The sequence below is a fragment of the Urocampus carinirostris genome, chromosome 17, assembly GCF_059441175.1.
Source record: "Urocampus carinirostris isolate Australia breed hairy pipefish chromosome 17, RoL_Ucar_1.0, whole genome shotgun sequence".
Taxonomy (NCBI): Eukaryota; Metazoa; Chordata; class Actinopteri; order Syngnathiformes; family Syngnathidae; genus Urocampus; species Urocampus carinirostris.
This window is the reverse complement of record NC_142365.1, coordinates 30,670,027-30,687,371: the sequence shown is the minus strand read 5'-3', so window position 1 is coordinate 30,687,371 and position 17,345 is coordinate 30,670,027. Positions and strand designations below refer to the sequence as shown.

General features: G+C 38.7%; 1 protein-coding gene across 1 annotated transcript; it reads right to left on the bottom strand.

Moving 5' to 3' along the window:
- Positions 1-769: 769 nt before the first annotated feature.
- Positions 770-15,818, bottom strand: scaf4a (SR-related CTD-associated factor 4a). Its single transcript, XM_088321166.1, has 19 exons — positions 15,617-15,818; positions 11,681-11,764; positions 11,551-11,595; positions 11,311-11,472; positions 10,319-10,454; positions 10,104-10,231; positions 8,832-8,996; positions 8,667-8,746; positions 8,490-8,553; positions 7,421-7,591; positions 7,274-7,347; positions 6,666-6,850; positions 6,489-6,589; positions 6,301-6,414; positions 5,812-5,968; positions 5,619-5,734; positions 5,400-5,541; positions 4,063-4,140; positions 770-2,349 (listed from the first exon to the last, which is right to left on the bottom strand). Exons 1-19 carry the CDS (start codon positions 15,644-15,646, stop codon positions 1,664-1,666), a joined length of 2,718 nt encoding a protein of 905 aa, XP_088177292.1. The 5' UTR covers positions 15,647-15,818; the 3' UTR covers positions 770-1,663.
- Between the last annotated feature and the right edge of the window lie 1,527 nt (positions 15,819-17,345).

The following is a 17,345-nucleotide window of genomic DNA, read 5'->3' as shown; positions in this document are numbered from 1 at the left end:
TTGTTGCTTTTCCCATGGTTTTCACGGCTTTCAGATGTGTGATTTCATATTTGAGAATATAAACTATCAAATTTCAGCCCCCCTTTGTTGCCAGATTTAGAAATCCACCCACAGACTCTGACAATCATTTCTACAGGCCCTGAGGCATAAAATAAGTGTCGATTAAGCTGCTGGTTTAGCCAATCAGATTTCAAGTTGACACCATTGCCTTCTAGCGGGCGTGGCGATAACATCAGTGGTTTCACAAACTATAATTGGCTAGGACGCAGTAAGAAGTATCACAACAAAAACGAGAATAAAAATACAGTATTGCCTGTGTCAACTGCTTCTTTTGAACAACATTTTCATCCCTTAATTGGATGAAAACGTATTCAATATTTCCGACAAGTCAGGCTCTACTTTCAGCTTTAGCTTTTGATGGCGATAGACTTCTTGATGTAACCGAAACGCAGGGATTACTTGTATGACAAAAGTAATTGAAATCATCTCGGGGAAAGAACGGAGAACGGATCTTGTGCAGATACGAAGGATCTTTGATGAGTAAAATGTAGGTATATTCCCTTATAATATTGCAATTATATGAGCTTATTAATGCTTCTTGAAACGTGTCGCAGCCACCCTCAGTTATTAAGGGTTGGATTAATTCAGATGTAGCACTCAGGCAGGTCTGCCTAGGTGTGAAATGCACAGCCTGTCACTGATACATACGCACACATTTTAAATGTGATTTTTTTTTGTTTTGTTTAAAGTTTACCCCTTAACACAAAGGTTTGGTACAAAAATAGTTTATTAAAACACATTTTTGTGTCTGAAATGTTGAACATTTTACATCTATGTCTTTTTGTAGGATTAACAAAAGTGTTCACAAAGCCAAAATCATAAAGCAAAAGTTGAAAAAACATTTGGGTCCTTCAAAAAGCGGAGTTCTTGTTGGACAAACGACTAGCACTGTTGTGATCATCCTGGGCTAGTGACAGTAAAATCGTATATTAACAGCAGAGCCCGAGATGTCGTTTGACTGTTGTCCTTCTGGATTAAAATGATTCAGGTAAGGGGGAAAATTTAACAGTAGCCGAGAGAGAGGAAAAAAACAAACCAACGTGCATGGGTGTAAAAATTGATTGGGAAATAGTTGTGAACGGGTCACTCCCAGGCATTGTCAGGATAATGAACTCCAAATAAATTATGTAGTACTGTATTAGAAAAATTAACACAACACGTGGCGAATGTAAAATACATTCAGATTAAAATTTATATTTCCATCCAAATACAAATCAGTAAAATGCTGCCAAAGATTTTCCTGAAAATGAAAAGAAAACCTGCTCTTTTAAAAAAATATTAACGTATAATACATTATTAAGTGATATTCTTCGTTAACATGATGTCTTTAGTAATCGGAGGGGGAAAAGGTTATTTTTAAAAAAATTGTGAGTTGCAGACCGACGTTCACTTAATGTTTTTGATAGCTGCAGACCATACAGTGATAAAACAGGAAAATAAACCTAAATTGATCAAAAAAGTAAAAAAAAGAAAGGAAGCACAAACAAAATGGGCATGCATCATTCACACAATATACAATGTACATACAAGAGGAATTATGCAAAATTTTGACTGGATTCTCTAGTCACAGTTTATGAAGTTGAGGCTGGGGACATCATGCACATTATGACGTCCCATCCAGTCTGGCTTCAGTGGGGGATGACGGTGGCACCTTGGAGGTCTTTTGCGGTTCTTCGGCAGTTTCCGTCTGAGGCTTTTCTACTTTCTCTGCCTCAGCCAAGCGGTCGTCACGGTCCCACCGGGAAACCCTTTCGCGACGCTTGGGGCGCTCACCATCTCTCCCTTTCTCATCCCTGCTGCCATTCTCTCTGTCTCTACGGTCCTGCCGATCCCGTCTGTCTCGGTCCCACCCGATATCGTCCCGTCTGTCCCGCTCATCTGAACGCTCACCGCCAAACGGACGGGTCTGCGCACTGCTGAATCCTCTCTCTCTTTCTGGATCTCGCTCCCTAAAACCCGGCCGCTCGCCTCGAAAAGGGCGACCGGCATCCTCGTCCTCACGCGCAGGTCCAGGTCTGATGAAAGGGGAAAACTGAGGACCGTGAGGTGGTGCAGCACGAGGGGGCGGTCCTTGAGGCGGAATGGGCTGTCTCATTGTGTGCGACATCTCAAAGGCTCCTTTCGGTACCGGGCTGTCAGGGCGCATCAGGGGTGGGAGTGGCCCCCGAGGAACCATCTGAGGTGGTGGGAAGCGCTGATTGTGCAGCATAGGAGGGCCCCGCAGGCGCTGCATCGGGATTAAACCAGGACGAGCTGCCAACAGAGCACCTGGAACGCGTACCTGGTTACCTGCAGACAAAAGCATTAAAACTTTATGATACAGAGGTTATAAATTCCCAGTCATGTTTTAAGTGGTTGACATTTAACAGGAATTACTGTAATTGATGGAGTATGTGTGGAATGCTCTTCCCCCTGAGATCCGATCTGCAACCTCAGTGGAAATGTTTAAATCTAAGCTTAAAACTCACTTCTACTCTATAGCATACGAATAACCTAAACTTCTTATATGTAATAACTTGTGAAGCCCTTAGAGACTAATTGTGATTAAGGGCTATACAAATAAAAATGACTTGACTATGCTTGACATAACGTGGATCCCCGAATGTAAATAGTCGGCCATATTGAAGGCGTATATTATGTATATATATATATATATAATACGTGGTTTGATATTAATATATAACAGGGGTCGGGGACCTTTTGGGCCCAAAGAGCCATACTAGCAATTTTTTGGGGGGGAGGGAGAAAAGCCATACCATAGATTTTTAAGACAAAATTCAGCAAAACCGCCAAACCCACTCTCCAGGCAAAAGCTTGTTTTTCAGCGCATTGTATTTCTCATTAGATCTGATTACATTTCATGAAAAAATAATAACTTCAGATTCTGTGTCCTATATCAAAAAATAAATGACTTTATATACCACAAATTGTATGATCAGAGTAGTTTCGGCTATGAATCCTCCATACCAGAGATTGAGCTTCCCAGATTTGGAAATAAAGCTGCAGAGGAAATCACATTTGTGGCATTTTATCACCAAGGCATAGGAACTCATGAAAAAAGCCATATATGCCTCGCGAGCCCTGATGTATAATATATAATAATATCAATATCAATGACATTAAAGACATTTCAATTCAAATATAGTCACAGGTCTACACTAATTGTGTTGGATGTTCAGATGTAAGAGGAATGTGTAAGGAGTTGTTTTTATTCCTTTACAATTTATTTCTAAGTACTGTTATTTGGGGAGTGGAGGCCAGAGCAAGAACCTCACTTGCAATGTGCCCTTTCGGAAATAGTGGGTATATGCCACTATCAAAAAATATTGCACCGTTTTCCAGCTGAACTCCGCTCCAAAGAAATCCCCGAAATACCTAAAAGCCTGGATGGAAAAAGTGTACCCCTATTTGGTGAATGGAGGGCATATATAGGCTACAAATTAACGCAATGGGATCCAAGGGGATGGCCCGGTGACGCTAAAACGCCTAGATATTGATAGTGCGCCGTTCGTCGACTAAAATGAGTCCCAGTTTTCCTTATTAGAACTATAACTCCTACACCACACGCTTTTTTCTAGCGCGTATTGTTTGAACATTTGATGTTGAAAACGTATCCCGGAACGTTTAACAACGGCCAAACTAAAGCTTTGATCACCATATTTCGAATGCCAATCAAAATGAGATAATGTTAAACCCATCCAGTATGGCTGTCGTACTCAGGTTGCCCCGATGTAGATCACATGATAGGAACTATCAATTCGCAGGGAAGAGAATAACAGAATTTACGGGGAGCTCCGGAAATAAAATTATTATTATTTAAATTAACTTAATATTTATATTTTACAGCCATACACGCTGAAGGTCACAAAAAATCAATCTGAATATAACTGCATTTCTCAGGCACAGTTCATTATGCTCAATATTGCCAAACTAAACAAGTAAAATTGCTCCCTTTTGGTTGTTGAAAAACTTGGGTGCATCTGGGAACTTTGTGTTTCCTACCCATCAGAGGCAGGTCTTCACCTTTGGACATCAGTGGTGGCGGCATGGACAGCGGCATGGGCCCTGGAGGGGGGAAGCCTAGAAGAGAGGTTGAATTACTTGTTTGCCATATTGTTTTACAGGGCCCTTTTATAGCAATTATTGTGGCCACTATTTTCTTGTAGTCAGAAAAGTGTAATAAGAGTTTTAAAATTCAGCCATTGAATGTTAAGAATTTAGACAGAAATTGTTTATTCAAAATTATTTCACCCCAAAATGGACAATTGACTACTGTCTTTTATGGCAATGTTTATAAAAAAACTACTGACTGAAAAACTAATCAATCGGAAGCAATTGTGCTAAAAGTTTAAGTGTTTGGAGCTTGTGACATGAAACATTGTGGTGAGTCATGAGAACGCTTTATTAGGCATGGATTCAATGTAAAGCAATTGTGTTATAATGATTGGCTGATTTGAAGCGTTTGACCTAATTGAAGGGTGTAAATTGCAATTTATTGGATCAACATTCAACCGAACTTTACTTTTAGCGCAAAAGTAATTTGTACCTTTAAATTAAATTTGTATCTCTAAAGAATTGAATTTTTCAGATAAAATACAAACTAGTTTTGAACATTTTACAATTTCATTTACAGGGTTTTTACAGCACGTTAGGGCATGTTAAATTCAAGACTTTCGAATACTTTTTAAATGTCTTTTGAAATAAAATTTAAGACCAGGTAAACCAAAAGAAACCAAAAAAACCCCACATGAATTAAAGGCAATTTTAAACAAATATTTATTTTATTTTGATGATCACATTTTGATCCAGTTGAAAACTTTCCTTTTCGAGAACATAGCACTCTCAAAAGTTTTAGACAGGAAAAACAATAAATAAAAAGGATTTTTACAGTACTTCATGGATCCTCAATCGAAACTGGTAAATAACTACTAATTCAAAAGAACTCTTCTGCTACATTCATGAAGTATTTTTATCATAATGCACGAAAAATGACTATTTGGTCCAATGGAACCCATTTTTTTGAAAAACAAAACAATTGTTTTTACTCTTTGAATGTGGACAATTGATAGATATTACTACATTTTTGTGTTTACATTTTTAACACTTTCAAAACTGGATTTAGGGCATTCTAATGCCAATTAGGGACTTCTTTAGAATAATGAAGTCAATACCTTTTAAAACGTTAAGGATCCGCGGAAACCCTGATTTAATAGTAGTATCAAATAGGGCACCGCATTTTGAGAGAAAGACTAATCTGGATTTTTCAGACCAGTATTGCTATTTTGTTGAGATTTTTTATTATAAACGATAGCTACAGGTTGAATTGCTTCTGATAATACCTGGGGGCATCTGCATAGGATTGAAGCCAGGTCGCATGAAAGGTGGCGGTGGCATGCCAGGCGGGAAGGAAGGTGGCGGTATGCCCATGTTGGGGATGAAGCCAGGTGGCGGTACTGAGCTTATGCCAAGCATCGGAGGAACCTTGTTGGGGGATAAGAAAAGCTGCTATTGAAATGAATACCATTCTTTTTTTTAATACACAAGATAAAAGAAATGACCTGTACAGAAGGATGCGGCGCCAAAATAGGGGCATCTTCAAGTTGCTGCGATTCAGCCCCACCATTGTGGGTGAGTTCCTGCGGGTTCATCAGAGCTTTCTTTGTGGTACTCCACTCTACATAAAAGACAAATGTAAGATTCTTCAACCTAGGGTTAAAAAGAAAGTAAAGCGGAGTGACATTAAAATGGTACCTGGCGCTAAAGTGTCTCCATCCAGCAATCCCCCTTCCTTGAGGTCTTCCAGCTGTTCCTCCTTTACTTTCAACCATGGGACATAGGTAACGCCCAGCTCTACGTCCCAGAACGGCTTGAAATCAGCCTTAATTCCTTTGTTTAGAGCCCACGCTATCTGTAGACAAAAGAAAAACAATAGATGTTTTAGTGAAATCCACTTCACTCATTCACTCACTCACATTGATGTATTCAGCTTTCAACAACCTTAAATGCAACGCATATACAATAGAGCCAGCAGATTAGTTGAAATCATTAATGTTCATCGTCATTGTTTTATTTCTAAGATGCCATGCCCTAAAGCATTAATTGAGAAAATATTCTACTATCAACTTTTTAAAGACTCCTAAAATGACACACCCCATTGCCTAAAGTTCTGGTTGTAAGATGACATTTAGGCCAATTACGTCTGACTTCTTTAAAAGACAATCTGGTGATTTTGTCCGTTACCTTGATAGCTTTTTGGTTGACTTTGTGGGTGCCTCGACCAAGCCTCTGCAAGGCCCTGAAAGCGTCCTGCCGGTGCGTCATGACGATGTAGGCGCAGCCCCGTGGAGGAATCATCTAAAACAAAGATATTTAACTTTCGACCATGCATGGCACTTTTGAAGAATATTCTCATTCTTTCTTTGACATACATTAATAGCCTCAATCTGTCCAAATTCCTCTAGCAAGCTTGCCACATCCTGCTGCTGAGTCCTTTTGTCCAGCTGGCCCACCCATAAAGTAGTACTGCAGACTTAAAAGCACAAAAAAGTCTAAGTGTGCATCTCTATAAGAAATCTGAGTTGCCACATCAAGGTACTAGTCCTTACTGCTCAATGTTTCCTTCTTGATTGGCGGGAGACCTTTTTGTCGCCGCTCTCGCTCACGCTCCCTTTCCCGGCGCTCCTGTGAGCGAGAGCGTGGGGAATGTCGGTGTCGGTCGCGAGAGCGGGAGCGCCGTTGGCGGGAGCGCCGTGTGCGGGAATTGGATCTTGAGCGCCTCCTTTTCGGGGACCTGCACGATCAAATTCAATAAATCGTCAGTTTTACCATGATTCTCCACATGTAGACCTAATGGGTGGTAAACTGGCTGTTTATGTATCTGTGGGGAAAAAATAAAAATATATATGTTTATATGTAGGGTTTTTAAAAATTGCTTCTGCAAAATGTTATAGCACTATTGTTACAATGTACTATTATTATAATTAAGGCCATTTTTTTAAGCACTATGTGATTATCATCATTTTGTGCCTATTCATCCTGATAGTCTTTTATGTCTGTTTTACCTTGGAGTGCCATGTGTAATCTCTTTGCATACATTGTTTCAACACATTATACAGCCAGATTAAAAAACTGAAGTATAGGCATCAGTAATTATGAATTGACTAGCTAGGCCGAACTCAAAACCAATGTTCTATTTGTCATTGCCCTGGCTTACCTGGAGCCTGATCGTGACGCTGGACCATGTTTGCTGTCCCTCACAGTAGAACGGTCTCCATCAAAATTTGAATCCTAATGAAGGGACCAAAAATCCATCAACATTTCTGGTGACATTAAAAATGCTATTGTTTGACCTCAATTGTACCTGCTGTTGTTGGGCAGAGTGAAGAGGGTAAACACCGGGGAAGCCAGGGGGTCCTGCAGAACCAGGAAAAGGCTGGCCCGATCCAACCTGCCCCATCTGAGGCGCCGTTGCTTGAAAACCATGTCCTGGCATCAAGCCATAGGCTGGTAGCTGGCCATTCGGAGGAAGACCCTCGTGATGAAAAATAACTTTTTGTTACTACTGACAAAACAGGCTGCTGCAGAATATAAAAAAGAAAAGCGGCAGGTATTTTTTGGTAGGGCAATTTTAAAAGAAATCATAACTCTTAACCCCTTACCATTCCTGTAAAATCAACCTTAAATTCCAATCCAAGACGTGCCCAAAGTAAATTGAATGCTGTTCTTAAACTGTGGAGAATATGGACATTGTATTTTACACATTCTTCTCCCGGTAGCTCCAAAAGCGGCCATTTGGAAATGACCATTTAACAGCCCTTAAATGTTGCATTCTTGTACTTTACTTTGGGAATTTTTTAGACATTGTGAAAGAGTTGTAAATGTTTGACTTCTCTTTCTACAAGTGAATCCATGATTGTGCGCACCTAGGCTAACAGAAGTATTGAAAATAATCTGTCGAGTCAGTTTCGTTTTAAAGAGGAGTAATGAAGCCAAACAGACGTATTTTAAGTAAGATCGTCAAACAATGCAGGAAGGCTTTTAGGCGGATTCCTTTTTTCTTATATCCGACAGAGTTATTGTGTGTTTTTGAGTAAATATGGAATACATTTGGATTCACTTAATTTTCATGTAAGTAACCACACAATATTTGCGGGGAAACATGAGTAGAAGTTCCTAGCGCTTATAGTTCTTAATAGTTTTTGGTCATCTTGTTTCAGACCGATCGTTGATGTTTCTGTGAGTAGCATATTTTGAAATGGTTATCATGTCTCAAATCCCGAGAACTTAAGCTTTCCACTGATATGTGGCATAACGCATTTTAGTAACTGGTGACATCGCGAATACACAATTTCATCAGCAGTCTGAAATTGAGTCATAAATTTCAATTTGTGCTTAAATCGGGATAATAAACTTTCAAGTGAAATTACTACCTGCTGCGTGAGGTTCTGAGTCATGTTCAGCATGGCTGGCTGAAAGGCTGGAGGTTGCTGCCCACTGTTACCATGAGAATGACAACAGCAAAATCAAAGTTTTTAAATGTTCAATTCAACACAAGACCAATATGTTTGATGGTATAAAACTAAAAGTTCAATCAATTGGAGCCTTACAAAGAGGTTTGTGGGACGTCGTCTTTGGCATCCTCTCCCGTTTCTGGCTCATCATCATAGTCAAAACGATCCAATAATGTCTATATTGAAATGCAGTTTCATTTTAAACATGTAGACTAAAACACTATACTGTACTCCTATAGAGCTGTGAGGATAAAAGCTGACCTTGTCAAACGCCGCCTTCTGCTGGGCGGTCTGTGAAGGGTGCGAGATGGCATTACCGAAAACAGGGGCAAAGTTTGGCGTGTCTGAGAAGGGAGCAGGTGGAGGCTGGGGGGGATTTTGCACTTGTACAGGATGCTGCTGGAAGTTCTGCAGCATCTGTTGGAGCTTAAGACAAAAAACTTATATTTGATTTGTTTTAATCAATGTTTTAGCCTCTTGAGATCTACCAGTGTGTTTAAGTGCCACTAAACAACTACTGTGTTTTCCAGACTATAAGGCGCCCCCTAAAACCCCAAATTGGCCAGAAATTTTGACATGTACTTTATAATTCAGTGGGCCTTATATGCAGACAAAATTGGAATTGTGTTATAACATTTGTGCAATTATTGATCAGTCGATAAATATTACCCCACAAATTGAATAACATTGATAGCAATGAAGATAATCTGTATAGCAATGGTAAGAGCAACAAATCCTAACGAGTAACCACATGACTAGTGGGGACCAGGATGGTTGCTTACAATTGCATACCATTTTATGCAAGTGGAATATAACACAGATCGTGGCAGGGAAAGAACATTAGTTCCTTTCAACTCAGGATACAGAGGTCACATGAAAAGGCATTAGGTCTTATATCATAATCACACTATTTTAAGTCATGATTCCAGAAATGAGAAAACAAAATAAACATCAGTATAATATGTTGTTGCAATTTTTCTCAGCTCAAACTGAGCATTGTAAGTGGCAAACGTTTTGAATATGTGCGGCCATGTGCTTATTTAGATCTTTAATGACAACTGTATGACAATGTCTTTACTTCATTCAGTTCAGGATCTCAAGAGTTTGTGAGTTGGCGATACAATACTGTACCACAGACCGGTTTAATGTCTGACAATATTCTCACGGCTCGGCTCAATAACAACAGCAACATATTGAAACCTGGGCTAAAAATTGTTTTATGATTAGATAAAACCTGGCTTTGTATCCCTAGTTGGTCTAAGACCTAGTGCACTCCCAACCAGGTTCAATTCCTGTCCAATGTTATGCAATCGTGATCAGTAGTATATTTACACTGATCAATAATTGCACAATACGGTAACATTGTTTATGTTAAATCTAAGCCCATCTTGAAAAAATCCATGTGCCGGATGTATGAATTAAAATAAATATATATCACAAAAGACAATTTCTGGGGGGTGCGTCTTAAAATCTGGAGTGCCTTATAGTGTGGAACACACGGTAATACTTTCAATGTACATTTTCTGCATTCACCTGATGACTTGGCGCAGACTGGAAAAGTTGTGCCACAGCAGCTATTGGGTCCTGCTTTTCTAGCGCAGCACCAGGAACTGCTGCAGTGTTCACTACGGGATCTTTGGTCGGTGTCGGGGGTGTAGAAGCTGTCGGCAGAAATAACAATTTCACTCTCATTCTTAGCTCAGTGCTACTTGGAAAGAAAAGGATTGTTGCTTTCGGCAGACAAACACCTAGGTCTTCGGCATAAGGCGCTGGGGCACTGCCGCCGCCGCCGCCGCCAGCAGCCATATCCAGGAGAGGCTGAATGACGTTACTCTTGAACACCCCATTGTTCTGCCACAGGTTCAGTACACGGACCAGCTTACTCTGAAAATGTGGCACGGGATTTAATGTTGTCATGAACGCCGGAACAAGTTAATTTGAACCCGAGATGTTTCAGCCACTAGTGTGCCCGGAGACCTTGTCTGGTGTGCCTCAGGATTTTACCCAATTTTAATCTAGTGGTAAAAAAAATAAAAATAAAAAAATAAATAAAAAATCAACATTGTGTTTTGTGTCTGGTCCCAAGTAAACTTCGTAAAGCACAGTTAGGGAAATGTAGTCCCCTGTCCACCCAAAAAAACAAACATTTGAGAGGTAAAATTAGATGAAAAAATAGAGACTTACAAAAAAATATTGTTAAATACCCTAATATATCTGTTACAATAATAGTAAAACAAAAATATCATTCTTAAAATAAGCTAACTAATTTTCTCTGAAAATGATGCCAAGTTTACATTAAAGCTCCATTGTGAAATATTTGACCACTAGCTGGCACTGAATTTTCGAACACAAACGAAAACCACGAAACGAAACGAAAGAGCACAGCGTAGATGTCATACAAACATGGCAGCGACCTTTAGGTAAGGACTCCACTATGTAAAAGAAATACAAATTTCTCTACCTATGAAAATAAACATTGCTATAATAGTTTATGTATTTTTTCCTAATAGTAAAATCAATGTTTTCCTGAATGAAAGTTTTAGTACCACTATGAGGTACTAAACTTTTGCTAATTTGAAGTATTAGTTTTCTTATTCTGGTTCAAAAAATGTTGACAAACACAAATTTAAACAAAGATCAAAAGAATTAGATATACATGGGAGGACAAAAAGGTATGAACGACAGCTTCTTGTCTTATCAAAATACTTTCATATTACATTGGTGATGTGTTGTTTCTTACTCTGTCCTCAGGAGGGCAAAGGCAGAGGTTCTCGAAGGTAGCCACAATGTTTTTGGTGAAGCGGGGTCCAAACACGTCTTTGTCTGCGCCAAACTGGTGCCGTGACTGTCGGACGATGGAGTCCACGACGTACAGGCCGGATACCTTGTACTCAGACTTACACTGTGAATGCACGCACATACAAAATTCATAATTGTGATCATTTAATCTTGCTCTAACAGTTTCATTATCTGATCTTACCTTTTTTATGAATTTCTCCACAATTTGCACAACATGCTTGTAAAGCTGATAAAAAAAAAAAAAAGAATATTAAAATAAATCCATAATGAATGAGTGTTTTGAAAGCGTACTGCATTGAAGCATTTCTTACTTTCATAGCCTTGATGGCCGATTTGGTGATGGATATCATCTTGGCACGGGAAATCGGCGGCTTTGAATCCATCAAGGAGAATAACTACATCGGAAAATACGATAATGCTTGTTTAACACGACAAATTCATATTTTATGTTGAAGGCAACCGGTACCCAAGGCACTCGCATCCCCACACATTTGAGTAACTAATTTTCCTGACTATGAGGCCCAACTAAAAACATGAATTTGGACAGTAATTTGAGCATGCGCTTTATAATTCGCGTTATATAACAAAGAAAATGGAGGGTATGAAATGCATACAGTAATTATTGATGTGCGTTACCTTAAAAGGTTTTACGGTAAATACATATTGGAGAAATGATTGATAAAATGGATAAACATCACTTACCTGAATTGCAAAACATTGTATGCAACGGGGATTGAACTGGAGTAGTGGCGGTGAGTGTGCCACCACGTTATCACTAGAAAACTAGTGTTACAAATGACATACAGCAAGGCATGGGACTTTATCTGATCACAATCACACTATTTTTTTTACCCATGGTGCCACAACACTGATTTGCCTGGTGCATTCTGATAAGTTAAACAGTCTCTCCACTTCTTCACATGTGCATCAATAACATCTTGATTTAATATGTATGAATAAGTAAAAGAGGTTGTACACTATTTTTCTGAAATACGTTTTCTCCATTCTCTAACATTTATAGTAGGACTTGCTTGATGCATTCCGATAATTTAAGCAGTATCTCACCAATAAATGTTAAAGAATGGAGAAAGCAAAGTGGCAGGTAGAAGTAAGAAGGGTGAGGACCTATCTGAGCATCCCGGGCAGAGGACTGGAGGATGCTGCTTGGGAGGGTAGGATGGAATCCCAGTTGAGAAGACAGAGCTATGCCCTTGCACAATAGTATTGCCCTTTACACATTGGTTAACTGCTGTTGAAGGTGTCGATGGGGGTTGTTCAAGCCTCATGTTGTTAAGCTCGGATGTGGTGAAGTTGTGAATGTGTTTAATTGCTGTTAAAAGTGTCGATAAAAACTCATATTGATGGGATATGATATAATAAAATTGTTTAATTGCTGTTAAAAATGTAGGAAAAAATTGTTAAAACGTCACGAAATTGAGAATATGCTTAATTGCTGTTGAGATTGTCGAGAAAAATTGTTCAAACCTCACATTGTTCATTTGCTAAAAAAAAAAAAAAAAAAACAAGAGGTATTTAATTGCTGTTAAAAGTGTCGATAAAAACTCATTTTGTTGGGATATGATATAATGAAGGTGTGTTTAATTGCTGTTAAAAATGTCGAAAAAAATTGTTAAAACGTCATATTGTCAGATATAACGAAATTGTGAATAACGAAATTGTGAATATGCTCAATTGCTGTTAAGATTGTCGAGAAAAATTTTTCAAAGCTCACATTGTTTATTTGCTGTTAATAGTGTCAATAAAAATTGTTCAAACCCCAAAAAATTTCAATAAAATACTATACAAGCTCTTTTATGTACGCATACATAATAAACCAAGAGGTGTTTGACGCACAGGTGAACAAATGGAAAGACTTTTTAACTCTTTAACAATTCTGTAAAATTCCCCTAAAATCCCAGATTAACCCAAAGTAAATTGACTGCTGTTGTAGAACAAGAATACTAGATGGTTTTAGTCTATTTTAAAAGTAGCATTCTGCAGCTTTGTCCCAAATTGAAATAATCACTGCAAGTGCCACTAACATTGAGTAATTAATCTAAGTTGGAACACAAAAAAGTAGAAGGTTTTTATTCTCCTGATTTTTTTCTTTCTTTTTTTTGCAATCACATGGGAGAAATTGAGTGTAGCATGTGCATCTTAACTGGGAAACAGCTGGGACAATAGCATGACACCTTACCTGTCCCAGGTCAAGGTTAATCACAATCTGAAAAACTTAACATTAATATTTCACTCCTTTTTCTCAGGGTATACATCTACGTTTGGAGACTCTAAAAGAACCAGAGACTAGTAACATAATACAGACATGAATTTGCTTCCCAACAATCTGACGGTGGCGGGTCGTTAACCTCTCAGAATGCAAGGTTAACCATGTTGTGACACCGTAAAAGAGTAAAAGTAAAAAGAGTGTGATGATGAGATTCACTGCAATGCCTTTTTCTATGCAATATGTACCACTGGTGGTCTAGTGGTAAAATGTCAGTTGTCACACCACCAAATTGTGAATGTGTTTATTTGCTGTTAAAAGTGTCAATAAAAATTGTTCAAACTCAACCACCACAACTTAGATTTATTACCCAATGCATAATTTATTTTTACTTACCGGCACATGCTAATGCAGTGCTTTAAAATGTACCTATACACATGGAAACTCTAAATGTAGTTTTGAAGGCGAAATTATGTGGGCCAAGGGTCTCAAACTCAATTTAGTTAGGATCCGCTAGGATCCAGGTGAGGTTTGGCCAAATAGGGTTTTCCTCAAAAAAAGTGTTATAAACATTTCGCTATTCTTAAAGGGAAAGTGTTTTATATTTGTCCATTAGATATTTCTCTAATGTGTAGTGCAACTAAAAATGAGCCAAAGGAAGACTACAAACTATAAAGACTGAAAGTAAGCAAAAAGCACCCTTTTCCTTCTAATTTTTACCCAAACTTTATCAAAGAATGACAAAATAAGAAAACAACATTTTTTTAAAGAACAAAATTAGGACGAAGACTTACGAAAAATATGCAAAAATGGAAAACGGGAATAAAAAAAACATAGGGGAAACGAGAATTTAAAAAAGGGAAAATGGAGAAAAAAAAATAAAAAGACAAAAATGAAAACAATGCGATTTTCTCTTTCTTTACATGGTTTAAGATCAGGTAATTGTGCAATTTTGTAAATGTAATCCTGTGCAGTCCTTTGAGACATTTTTGTGATTAAGGGCTATATAAATAAATGTTACTTGACTTGACATTTTATTATTTTTCTATTTTTTCTTTTACTTTTTTTGTCTTTTTTAATGTTCCCCCAGTTTTATCTTACTTATTTTCTTTAACATTTCTGTCCTTTTTTTTTTTTTTTTTTTTTACATTTATTTATATTCTTATTTCCCTTCGCATGTAATAAGGTGCATTTCAGTCACCCTATATTGTAATTTACCGTAGTGCTTTTAGCACTTGTTTTTGATGGCCCAACAGCATACAGCGACATCTAGTGGGAAAATAATACACACTGCCCATTTAACTTACATACTTTCAAACTATGAACCCGAGGGCCGCAATTGACCTACAGACCGCAAGTTTGAGAACCCTGATGCAGGCTATGAAAAATATAACAAAAAATATTTTTAGGGTGCGCGTTATAGTGCAGAAACTACAGTAAAAAATTAATTCAGACTGTATGAAATAAAGACCTAACAAAAAGTTATGAAAGGACGTATTAATAAAAGTCAGCTTTATTTACCCAAAATGCAGCATAAAAGGAGCAACATTCGAAGCGGTTAGTGACGACAAAGCCCCGCCTCTCCACAATCACTAGATGGTTGTCGGTGACGTGAAAACAAAGGTGGTAGACAGCAACCATTCATTCTTGCAATCTCTTTATGGGAAAGAACATTGCATAACCCACCGATTACAAAATCACATATATACATGTTTTATGTCAATTCACTAATCATCTCATATAGTGATGGTAGGGGTAGCTGGATGTTTGCTCATGCGAGCTAACGTGTATTGAGTCAGCGTCACCTAACTAGCCAAGTATAAGCACGCGAAACGCAACAATTACCGCAACAAATAAGAGTTTTGAAAATATGCAAATGTTTGAAGCATATTAAATGCAAACGAGTTTCTGAATATTTCCAGAGTGTTCGGCGATCACGAGCGAGGCCCTCTCGTCGGGCCAAAGACGGCTCACCGCTGAGCTGCTAAATTGCCGCCAGAGTAAGCAGGATAGGCGACCTCACCTCCTGATTGAAGGCGTTGACAGCGTCCATGGCGGTCCAACGGAACCCCCGGCACCAACGTCCCTCCCTGTTCGCACCTGCTTCGCAAAACGTCTATCCTAGCAAGGATAAGTACAACATGTCCGCCGCTCGGAGCTAGGCGGCTAGCTTAGCTTCGGAGCTGCGTGTTGCGGGGTCGACGGCATGGCAAAGCATGCTGGGAACTTGGGAAGTCGAGGCTGTAGTTCCATTATCAATCGATGAGTGTCAGTGGTTCTTCATGAACAAAGCGTTACCCGTATATTATAAAATTATTCCCAATATCTAGAACAGGGGTCAGGAACCTTTTTGAACCAAAGAGCCATAAAAGCAAAAAATGTTTTAAAAAGAAATTGAGAGAGCCACATATATTTTCAGAAAAAAATGAAAAAACTGCCAAACACGCTCTCTAGATAAAAGCTAATTCTTCAGCACATTTTATTTCACTGTGTGTCATTTGATGATTTAATCAAATGTATGAAATGATAATAATGCCAAATCCCGTGTCCCAAATCAATGTAAATATGCCATTTACAATTTGTCTTCCACCTTAAGTTAAGAGTGTTGAGGCAAATTCTTTCCATGAAATTTGTCCTTAATAATGGTTTCAAAACAATGTGCTTGCAAAGTTATTTTGTAAAATGTCCCAAATTACTGCAAACAATAAGCATATCTTCATATTCACTTTCGGTGTAGACTGCACTGAGCGAGAGAGAGAGGGGGGGAGAGAAAGAGAGAGAGAGAGAAAGAAAGAAAGAGAGAAAAAAGAAAGAAATAAAGAGCGAAAGAGAGAGAGAAGGAAGTGCCTTGCGCTGTGTGCAGGAATCCGCCCACCTGTACTGCTCACCCAAAGTCATTTGCCAGCATTTTTATTCATCAGTTTAAATGGTTTCTTATCGAACTTCTGCATTAAGTTGCTTTGGCTTTATATGGACCAAAATCAGGATGAAATCACTTGACTTTGGAATGCCACAGAGAGATGTGCAATAGTTACATTTTATTTCGGAGCCATATGTACTCATGAAAAGAGCCATATATGGCTCCCGAGCCACAGATTCCCTACCCCTGATCTAGAACACGCAAACAGTGAGAAAATAAATAGTATCTATTTTTGCATAAAATCTATACATATATATTTCATTGTTATACTCCCATTCTATTCCGAGATATTGCATTTTGAAGAAACCTTAAGTCCTCTTTGATTTCCTTAACATTGACGTTATGTAACTAACACCGGCACCCTAGCTAGCCACTGATATGCGTGTTAATTAGTCAAAGAGGTTGCGACTGTTTTAAGCCAAGGTCTGGTAGTATTTGTGGAGTATGCCTAGGTGCTCACTGGTGGATACATGAATGGTACAACAATGGGCAAGCAGCCAAAAAGGGGCTAACTGGCCAAATAACAAATGGTCTGTTAGTGGGAACTCACCGGGAGAGTTGAAATGACGGGAAAACGTAAAGCCGGCCGGCCAAAAAACACGCAGTGAGTAGCCAGGCTAACCGGGAACCAACAACCAAATGCCCCTAGAGCAATAAACGTGAACCCGGCCGGGAATAAAACAATCTACCGTATTTTCCGCACTATAAGGCGCACCGTGTTATAAGGCTCACCTTCAATGAATGATATATTTTAAAACTTTTTCCATACATAAGGCGCACCGCATTATAAGGTGCTACAGTCGAGGCTGTAGTTACGTTATGCAACCATTAG